At 39.6% G+C, this 11,297-nt stretch overlaps 1 protein-coding gene across 5 annotated transcripts in view; it reads right to left on the bottom strand.

Annotated features, from left to right (window-relative positions):
- Positions 1-40: 40 nt before the first annotated feature.
- The window catches only part of rasgrp4 (RAS guanyl releasing protein 4), a 28,420-nt gene continuing 17,163 nt past the window's right edge, over positions 41-11,297 (bottom strand). For 4 of the 5 annotated variants that reach the window (XM_053622656.1, XM_053622657.1, XM_053622655.1 and 1 more), the window contains exons 10-16: positions 7,762-7,842; positions 6,637-6,741; positions 6,395-6,504; positions 4,834-4,984; positions 4,621-4,657; positions 4,385-4,516; positions 41-2,926 (exon numbers count right to left, since the gene is read on the bottom strand). In XM_053622656.1, coding sequence (XP_053478631.1) covers positions 2,529-2,926; positions 4,385-4,516; positions 4,621-4,657; positions 4,834-4,984; positions 6,395-6,504; positions 6,637-6,741; positions 7,762-7,842 — 1,014 coding nt within the window. In that variant the 3' untranslated portion in view covers positions 41-2,528. The remainder of the gene's footprint in view (positions 2,927-4,384; positions 4,517-4,620; positions 4,658-4,833; positions 4,985-6,394; positions 6,505-6,636; positions 6,742-7,761; positions 7,843-11,297) is intronic. The other variant, XM_053622658.1, reaches the window with a different exon arrangement.

The raw sequence follows: 11,297 nt of genomic DNA, 5'->3' as shown, positions 1-11,297 counted from the left end.
CGTCTCTTGTAGTTGTCATTCAACATTTAATGCAAACACATAGTAAAACAAATGTCTTTATTTTTTATTTATTTTTTTATTCCCCCTCCACAGTCATGACCAGAAATCTGGCAGTGCTCTAAGGTGAAAAATACTGTAGATTCATATTAATACATTCTCAATAAATAAATATTTACAGCCTAAGTTCAGGATTTAGTAAGACACACATTCAAGTTGGAAACATACATTCGGTGGAATGTTGTTAGAGGAAACATTTAAAAAACAAACAAACAAACAAACACTGAGTCCACAGTGTTCATTTCCTGCATTCCCCACTGGCTAAGTGTATTCAGTAGCCTTCTTCCCTACTCTGAGGGAAAGTGATGCATTATGGGAGTACAGCACCAGCCGACATGGACTTTTGGCAAGCCAGAGCGATTTACATTCCTATGACACGAGACACAGACGACATCCTCAACACATCTCGATGTAATTCACAGTACAAAACACAGGCGTCAGTGTGAACACAAAAGGCTAAATGTCAAGCTTTTTTGGTACACATGAACACAGCTGTGGCAGTAAGCACCTTTTTTTTTTTTTTTCTCCCTGTGGTTTAATCGTGCGGGTGGTGTAGAGGTGCATAGGAAAGTCCTTAACTCTTACACGCAGGCAGTAGTGGTGAAAGCAGTACTCTGATAGTCCAACTTTGGATGCTTCTGTAGAAATATTCATTAATATTCATATATATTGGCAGTGGATGCTGGTGATTATCTCTCGGTTCTGTTCTCGTCCAAAATGGCTCTGAAGGTGTAGGCTGATATCACGATGGTTTCCACTCAAGTTTTCGTAACATTAATGCATCTGTAGAAGGTGTGTGCACAGTTCGGTTCTTTGTTACATGTAATGAAATGTGTTCAATGTGTTTAAACAGTCTATTCCCAAATACTAAATTGAGGCGCAGTCTTTTTCTGTCTTGGCCATGCACCGGGGTTCAGTCTGGCTCCTTGCGTTTGTCTTTGTTTAACTGGAGCTCCTCCATTTTCTCCTGGAGGAAAGAGCTGGGTGCAGATGAGCCTCTCATTCTGATTGGCAGTGTGGCACTCTGGAACAATACAGGACAAGAGAGGTGATTTTAAAGACGAGGTTTGTCATTTTTTTTTTTTTAGCTCTCTGCTGCCTGCATTTAGAATGAAAAAAAAACTTTTGTTAAGTAGCTTCATCTGATCTGTTTAAAAAAAGATAAATGGCCAGCACATTATCTGCCTGTTATCTGGGTAAGGAGGCAATTTCAGGGCCAGAAAACTCAACAGAAGCTTCAAATCGAGCAAGAATCTGAAGCTATAATGGGCACAAAGACACTGAAACTGGACAGTTGAACATTAGAAAAAGACCAGGTGATAGCCCATGGTAGCCTCAGATTCCTGTTCTTTCCTGACAGGAGTGGAACCAAATGCGGTCTTCTGCTGTTGTGGCCCATTCACCTCAAGATTTGATGTTTTGTGCATGCTGAGATGCTTTTCTGCTCACCACGGTTGTAAAGAGTGATTAATAAGAGTTACTATATCCGTCTTGGCATGAATGTACAGGTGTTCCTAATAAAGTGGCCAGTGGGTGTATATTTAGTTTGTTTCGGTATGCAACAGTGACGGTACAACTGGAGAAAATATAAAACCACAAACGTACTCTATACACAAAACTACATACAAGGTACTTTTACTGTAGAGTAAGAGTAATATGTGCGCACACACACACACACACACACACACACACACACACACACACACACACACACACACATACAGGATGGTATAAATCACAGTGTACACAAACAACCCAAATCAATAAATAGGAACTTTTTTGCACAACTACCTTTTGAAAGGCAGGTTAAAATTAGCCGGTTTATTAAAACCGGTTACTTTATCTTAAACCCAAACCTTAAACTGGGTTTCTCTTACTCCTGCATCTATAACAGGGATGTAACTGAATATATTATTCAGAATGAACAGATCATGTGTTCTAAACGGATATAACTACAGATACTAATAGGAGTCACGGTGTTCGTGTTTATTTTTGACACTAATTTTTATGAGAAAGCTTGCCAGGGCTTCTGGTTGAGTCTAGAGGGACGCAGGGACGCAGGAAAAAGGGTCTGCGAGCAGGAGGTTGTTCATTTGATTTAGTTAGGAATCTCTCGGGCGTGAGCAAGTGGTCAGATACGAAGCCTGCAGGTGTGAGTGAGCAGTCAGGTATAAAGCATGTGCGATAAAGAAAGACAATGTTCATCAGCATGAACGGGAGTTGCTGCATGATGCATTTGCAAGGTTTATTCATTAATCCTTAGTAGCTGCCTGGTCCGGGTTACAGTGGTTTACACTGGCTTCTAGTTTGTTTATACTTTGGGAAATAGAACCAATTAAATTCATTAGAAATATCACAGGCAGATACAAACAGGGAAATAATAACTGCACGAGTGGGATTAAAAAAAAAATAATCATGAACTTTCCAGTTATTCCCACTGGCTGAAAAAAAAAAAAAAAAACCCTTACAGTTTATGCCACGTCCACTTCAGGTTTAAATCTGTACACAGATACAGATAGTGTCATAACCTTACACCCCCTAGTCCATAATATTATCGCATTATGCAGCAATAATTTTCCCTTCATGCTCTTCAGCCCACCAGTCGAAATTTCAGGAACTCCAGACATCTGTAAAGTTGAAATCCACGTTTCCCAGTGTGGACATCTTTTTCGTACCTTCTCAGTGGCTGAAGGAGTTTTGGAATGGTGCAGGTCTTTGCGGTTTGCCACTGGTGTCCATACTCCTGGGTCTGTCTGAGTGGAGCGGTCCGACAGCGAGGCGTTCTCGGCTATGCTCTGCGGTGTGCCGTGACTCTTGGAGTGGTCAGGTCCATTTCCATGAGGAAACACAAATGTTTCTTCCTCACAACCTTATTGAGTAAAAGAGAAACAAAGCAATTAGATAAACACTTTATAATTAGGTGTATTACATTTGGACACAGAGGCCTAAAAATTGTCAAAACTCAATGCATCATACAATGTTTTGAAATGTATCTTGGAGAGTGTTTTTGGAAATTGCATTAAATATGTGTGATAGCATGGGAAACCCTTCACATGGTAAAAATGTTTTTGTTATGTTTGTCTATATCCATCCATCCATCCATCCATCCATTTTCTGTACCGCTTATCCTACACAGGGGTGCAGGGAGTCTAGAGCCTATCCCAGGGGACTCTGGGGACAAGGCGGGGAACACACTGGAAGGGGTGCCAACCCATCGCATTGGCACAATCATACACCCATTCACACATTACAGACAATGTGGAAATGCCAATCAGGATGGTGTACTGCTTCTGGCGAGATTTTGCAGTGTGCAAGCGATGGACACTATACAAGTCAAAAATCCCCATAATGCAACCGGACTGGTGCGGACGAGCTCAGAAAAAAAATCGTGGAAGACAGCGTATCCGATCTTTTTAAGTATTAAATCTTGGTTAAACAGGACTTGTTTAACAATACCCGAATAAATTGTTAACTTGTTGAAGGTTTCCATCCCTTCAGGGTCGCGGGGAACCTGGAGCCTAACCCAGGGAGCATCAGGCACATGGCGGGGTACACCCTGGACAGGGTGCTAATCCATCACATCACATTACAATCATTCACATTCACACACCACGGATAGTCTGGAAATGCCAATCAGCCTACCATGCATGTCTTTGGACTGGGGGAGGAAACCGGAGTACCCGGAGGAAACCCCATGCAAACTCCGCACACACAGAGCAGCATCAGGAATCGAACCCCCAACCCTGGGTGTGTGAGGTGAACGTGCTAACCACTAAGCCACCGTACGCCCTGGGTGAAGGTTTAAACAATTGCCCACATTAAATCGCTAATTCAGTTAAGTTTCCTGTTGTGCATTTTGCCGTTAATGCGGTCGCTGTAATCTGGTGGTCCCTTTAAGATTTTTGTGTTTATAATGTCATCGAAGGTCACCAGAGGAAACCTCCAAAGCACAGGGAGAACGTGCAAACTCCACAAAGGCGAAGGCAAAAGGCGAGAATCGAACCCCTAACCCTGGAGGAGTGACGCAAATGTGCGAAATCTCAAAGACAAGTTCCAGCTTTTTATTTCAATTTGGTGACCTCCAAAAGAAAAAAGGGTTAGGCTTTAACCCAAACCAGGTTAAGATAATAAAAACATTTCTACATTATTTTGGGGATAATCGATATATGTAAAAGCCACAGTGACTTCCTATGGTTTATCCCATACTGCCACACATATCTTATTTTCAGTATCAATGTAATATCTTTAGCTGTCTTCAGCCAATAACTTTACCACCATCTTTACAAAGGTAATTGTTCTATGTACTATGTCATGGAGGAAATCTCACCCCAGCTTCCCTTTGTCCTTATCCCGGATCCTGGACCTGGAGTGCAGGGACAGGAGCCTCCGGAAACCTGGAACTTCATACACTCCATTGCCACCAGGTCTTTACAGTGCTTATGACAGTTTACCCCACAGTCTAGAGAGCAGGACACACAGAGATTGAGAGATATGATTGTGTTTAGGGTTTATTTTCACATTACTTGTCCTTTAGTAGAAACGCATAAATGTATCTGGTCTTACCTTTGCAGTGGTATCCTTGCTTTATGACTCCCCATAGCTGATGGACAAAAGAAAAACAAATAGATTGCATATTTATAAATGGCATCAAATGTCATAAGCAACTTTAGCCAATTAGGTGGAAAATGTAAGCGCAATTACAATTCAGTTCATTTCGCAGGACTAGTACAACGAGCAATAAAAACACTACATGGCAAACTAAAAAAAAGTCCTCACAAATCCTCGGCAGGTGTCGCAGAAGGTGGGCCTCTTGTACGTCATCTCATGGAAGTTGTGCAGGTTGTGGAGGTTGAAGCCCAGCTTAGCACATACTGACATCCCTCGCATGAAATAGGACGTGATCTCCTCTTTGCTAATTTTTCCTTCCCTGGGGAGAGAGAAAACAGAAATATAACAGAATCTAATTTGTGCCAAAAATTCAAAGATTAGGGTTTGTGGAAGTTTCATCCAGAGCATTTTGGACTAATTAAGAAATGTTTGGGGAAACAAACAAACAAACAAACAAAATAACCCAAACAATTTACCCAATTCATCTGCATGTTATTTTTCTATAAAAGAGAAAACGGGTTACATTCATTAAGCAGGTTGGTGCAATCTAAATTATTCAACCCCCATTGTAAATCATGTTTATTGTCAAAATTTACAGACTTTCAGCTGTTTGCAATGAACAAATCAAACAAAAGCAATTAAAATGAAATAGTTCAACACAACGAATGCTTCAGGTGGTTTCCCCGAATTCAACTGAAAATGCAACTTAGAATGATTTCTCCAGTCTCACAATTATTCAACCTCTTCATGGCGAGCATCTTAAGTACTTAGTAGAGCACCTTTTACTGTTATGACCTGCTGCAACGAGATGTATAGCTTCTGGCAGCATTCCTGAGGAATCTCACCACTTTCCACATGAGCAATGGCCTCCAGTTCAGTAATATTCTTGGGTTTGCGTGCTTCAACCGCCTTCTTCAAATCCCACCAGAGATTTTCTGTGTGGTGACTGTGATGGCCCTGTAGACATACACTACTAACCCTAACCCTATTTCAATTGTTTTATTTGATTTGTGCATTGCAAACAACTGAAAGCCTGTAAATTTCCCTAATAAACCTGATTTGCAATAGGGTTGAATAATTGGAGTTGATTGCAACTGTATTTTTTTTTTTTTTAATGGTGTATTTTTGAATAGGAAATCAGTTTCCTACATTAACTGCAAAAATCTACATCTTAACAAGTTAAAATATTTGCTCATTTTAAGCATTTATTCCTAGAAAGAAGCAAAACGGATCTGCCAATAGAATAAGAAAATATAATTCTTGAAATGAGTTACAATATTTAGAAATAGGTTTAATATTCATATTGTAATCTTATGCTAGGGAATACTAGATAAATTTGACTATATTTAAAATTGACTATATGTGTTAAGATGTAATTTTTTTTTTTTTTTTTTGCAGTATTATCCCAATATAATGGTGCCAGTGGGATTTAGCCCTTGCTTGATCTCTACCTAAAGAGAGTGATGCAGCAGGGCTTTAGTCCTTTAGTCTGTCCAGCTCTCTCACCTGCTCTCTCATCTGCACATTCTGTTCAAACAGAGCTCAAACATTCTTGCTAATGCTGCCATCAGTGCCACTGTGCTCGTCTTCTCATAGATCGATAACTAGCCGAGCCAAGCCTTCGTCATAACTTCGGGAGACGGTCATATAGCTACGTTGCATTCTGGAACTTTGAGTCCATGTAATGTAATGTAATGTGAAACAGAACGCTAGTTAGGGTCCTCCGTACCTGTCACTTTCATGAGTACAGTAGGAAAAAGGAAAATTAGCAGCTATCTTCTCAAAGTCCTCCAGAGAGATGTAGCCATCCATGTTCAGATCATAATTCTTCATGATCGACTGCAGAGGGAGACAGAGTCCACGTGAGCTGAGAAACATGTTACATAGTGTGGAATAAGGAAGTGAAAGAGCAGTCAGGAACTGCTGCCATTGTCACTTCCACTGCTGAGTATTTTAATTTTTTTTACTTACGTCCACCATCTGTTTGACGTGTTTAGAGATGGTGTCCGGGTCGAGGCGTGGAGTCACCCCTGACCCCCATTCGGCAACCACAGGGGGCTTCACTGGGGTTACAGGCTAGAATGAGACCGAAAGAAAAAGACAGACACGGAAACGGTTAATTTAAAAGATCATGTGAATGGAGTTTCGTTTTGAACAGTCTCTTGAAAGTTGGTGGAAAAAAAAAACACTGCAATCTGCTGTGCTATGCGTTTACATGTAACACACAGACCCAGGCATCAGAAGGTGTTAGAAGAACCTTCGTACGTAATAAGGCCCATACTCAAAGTGAAAGAGATAACGATCAGCCGCCTGTAAGTACTTCAGATCTTTTCTTGTGGTTTTCTTTGAAGCGTGTGTGCACAGAAGAAGAACACGCTGTTCACTGTACCCATACTGCTGAGGGATACTCCCTGTCTCGAAGTAGTTCACTCACAAGGTCAAGACATTTACCATGAAATGCAATATCCATGCAATGCAAAAGAACACATATATGAAGCCAAAGAGGACCAAATGAGTCAGATTTTAACATATGGTTTCATTATGTGTGGTGATTTCACGACTGGCGTGGCACTTATTGTCACATTATTTACAAATATGTATGTAAAAGCCAAGGTAAAAAAAAAAAAATTAGAAAATAGGTGAAGAATCCAACAACTTATACTCAGAGAAATAATGTTTAAGTTGTTGTTTATGGTCTACATGTAAAAAGTTGGGTTGAATGTAAGACTAATAGGAAACAAATGGATTCATGGCATATTTAACTTAACATTAACAAAGGAGATTAATGATTGTATTCATTTTAATATTATTTCATGTTCTGGTTTTTATATTTATTTATTTTGTAAGCAATATATCCTTTATTTCCTTTATTTATAAGGAACTACAATACCTCTGACTCTCAGACTACATGCAACATCACTTTGACCATTCTCTATAAAAGTACATCCAGTAAAGGTGCTTTTTGTGGGTACGCTTAGATCCATTATACCTTAAGAAACAGCAATGAACTCTTTCTGTAGTTCGGTTTCTGAACTACAGTGTAGCAGATTTCCTCTCGTTATGCTTTTTGTTTAGACTTAGCATGAATAATTTTACCTGTATTTTGGGATTCTTGGGTTCCTTGGCGTAGGAGAGCTCGTAGATCTGGTCTTCGGTGTAGTACAGGTCCAGGGAAAGCTGCATGCAGAAGAAGCAGGACGAGACACACGTGCATATGTACAGGTCAGAATGAGTTTATCACAACCTCAAGCATTCATCCTTTCTCGCTTCCTAATCTACATATATAATCCGACTTACTTCAGATCATACATCCTGCAGCTGTACTCCTAAAGACTGAGATTTTATCATTTTATGAAACTTTACAAATGTACCAATGTACAAATTTGAATGGAATACCTCCGTCGAATATTGTTCACCATTTGTTAACGAACAGAATTTAACAGAACGCGCACACCAGCAAGGTGGTTTTTTTTTTTTTTTTTTTTTTTTTTGTATGAGGTGTTGAGTAATTTGATAAAAGAAGAAGGGATTTGAGCCATAAATAACTCGATCAGTTTGAGCTCTTCAAACAATGTTCAGTTTCTGAGTCCTCATAACTTAAGTCACATAAGTCAATATGACGTTTAACACATGAGTAGTGGTCCACTGGTAGGTTTTTGGACTAGATTTGGACTATAATATATATATATAAAATCTATAGTCCCACTATCTGGTGCCACTCAGAAGAGTGCGGGTTCCTTTTTGAGTCCAGTTCCTCTCGAGGTTTCTTCCTCATTTTGTTTCATGGAGCTTTTTCTTGCCACTGTCTCCTCTGGTTTCCTCATTAAGGATCTAAGTCTACATCCTGATTCCTGTAAATGCCGCTTTGGGTCAAATTGTTAAAAGCGCTTTAGAAATGAAGTTGAAATTCAATCTCAGCACATTTTCCTGGCTCCAGAGACTAGCTCATGAAGGGTCAATTAGCTAAAGAGTTCAAAAGGGTGTTAGAAAAAAAAAAATGAGGTGCAATTTGGGATCCTACTAGGACCTACTGGTCTAGCTTCAGTACATTTCATTGAAGCCAGGTTGTCTTTGAAATGGCATACTATGCATCATACTCATACTAGACTCTAAACAAAGACAGCATGTAGTACACTTGGTGAACAGATATGAGTATTTACAGTACACCAACGATACATAGGAGAGGAGATGATGTACTACTGATGACTACTAATTTAAATCATCATCTCATCTAGGTAATATGTACTACTAATACTACTACTGGTAAAAAAAAAAAAAAAACTGTGGTCAAAACTAGGGCTGCCTCAATATTGATACCGGTATTGGTTATCCATCTGATGCCGTGCCATTTACTTATTATCATATTCATGAAAAAAAAAAGCTCTGATACCACGTGTGAATGTTCATTGCTGCTCTAATGGCACGAAATGATAGCAATCTGGATCACTATTTCATTCATGGAAATCCATGCATAGCAGACTGCAAACTGTGCCAAGTAACATAACATCTTAAACATTAAACTCACGGCAGCAACCAGAGCTGCAGGAAATGCTACAGTAGCTAGGTGGGGAAAAAATGTCAACAGACAACCCTAGGTGAGTGAAAATAACAGTTCTTTCCCAGTGCTGGCCGCTAATGGTTAATGAAAACAATAAAATGTATTTTACTTACAGCTGTACATAAGTGCTCTATTTTAAACTGGAACAAAATGTCCTCTTTTTCATTGCAACCCTACTCGATCCAAGGTAACCAATGTAGCTAGCTAATGCACTTCATGTCAAATCAACTAGCTAACATTATTAAGAACAAGCCTAGGCACTCTGGACACTCATACGAATGCGTATGTGCACTTTTCACGGCTATGTTTAAAGTAGAGAAGCATAAAATGGGCTTAATAAAGTGCCAGAAAGCATGTACTCATACTCAGTCTGATGGTTTCGATAGTCAAGATGGAAACAGTGGCATGTATTGCACAGGTAAATACCTCATTTTTATAGTGTGATATGTTTTCATGTAAACATAAATGTACCTTAGCTAATTCACTACGAATGCAACTGCTAAATAATTTATTTAAGTCTTTATTTGATGCCATGGCTATGTCATTGACCGACTACTGCAGGCATGTCTTTATCTGTTTTATATTAATACCTCTAAGAATCACACGAGCAACAGAGTGAGGCAAAACAGCAAGACAAGTAGAGATGTCTACATACTTACAAACTAACTACAAGTTAATAATAAACCCAGGTGTTGTTGGATCAACAAAGCAGCCAGGTGTACGTGCACAGAAATGTTTGTGTTTTCTATTACTATTTTGAGCATGGTGCCATTGAACTGACCATGTATTTATAACAACACCATTGCACACGGCGTGACTGATACAAACACTTCCGTGAAGGGACGTTTCAAGTTGTACCACTTTGTCTAACTCCATCTCCTCTACTCTCCCCTTTAAAACCTCTATTGGATAGGGTGCTGTGAAAAAGTATCCTGATTTCTTCTGTTTTTGTGTATATCTCATACTAAATAGTTTCAGAAATTAAGACCAAATCTAAGATTAAACAAAGGCAATCTGAGTAAACACAAAATACAATTTTTAAATGATAATGTTACTTGTTGAAGAAAAAAAAAGTTATCTAATACCAGCTGGACCTGGGTGAAAATGGATTTGTTCCTGTTGTTACTAATTCCCGTCTATGAAACTGTATTTATAATGGGGTGGGGTTCAGCTGTGGGTTCAGCTGGACTTGACGAAACCAGGCCTGATTACTGCAAACCCTGTTCAATCAAATCAACACTTAAATAGAACTTTTTCAATAGCAGGAACTTGGTTAAAAGGTCTTACCCAGTAACACGCTATGCCAAAGTTGAAAGAAATTCCAGAAATGATGAGGAAGACATTGATTGAAATGCATCAGTCTAGGAAGGGTTACAAAGCTATTTCAAAGGCTCTGGGACTCCAAAGAACCACAGTGAGAGCCATTATTTCCAAATGGAAATTCCAAAATCTGACCTTCCAAAATTCCTCCAAGAGCACAGCAACTATTCAACTAGGAAGTTACAAAAGACCCAAGGACAACATCAAAGTAACTACAGGCCTCAATGAAGGTCACTGTTCATGACTCCACTATCAGAAAGACACTGGGCAAAATTGACATCCATGTAAGAATGGCAAGGTGAAAACCATTACTAACCCGGAAGAACATTAAGGCTCGTCTGAATTTTGCCAAAAAACACCTTGATGATCCTCAAACCTTTTGAGAGAATGTTTTGTGGACTGAAGAGTCAAAAGTGGAACTGTTTGGAAGACAGGGGTCCTGTTACATTTGGCGTAAACCAAACACAGAATTCCACAAAAAGAACATCATAACTACGGTCAAGCATGGTGGTGGAAGTGTGATGGTGTGGGGATGCTTTGCTGCTTTAGGGCTTGGGCAACTTGCAATAATTGAGGGAAACATGAATTGAAACTCAAGTGCAACTGGATTATGCAGCAAGACAAAGATCCAAAGCATAGGAGTAAATCCACCTCTGAAATCCAGTGCTGTGAAAGACTGATCTCCAGTTATCGGAAGCAGTTTGGTTGCAGTTATCACTGCTAAAGGTGGCACAACCAGATTTTAAGTTTAATC

The sequence above is a fragment of the Ictalurus furcatus genome, chromosome 4, assembly GCF_023375685.1.
Source record: "Ictalurus furcatus strain D&B chromosome 4, Billie_1.0, whole genome shotgun sequence".
Lineage (NCBI taxonomy): Eukaryota > Metazoa > Chordata > Actinopteri > Siluriformes > Ictaluridae > Ictalurus > Ictalurus furcatus.
The sequence above is the reverse complement of the archived record's forward strand: the minus strand, read 5'-3'. Positions and strand labels throughout refer to the sequence as shown.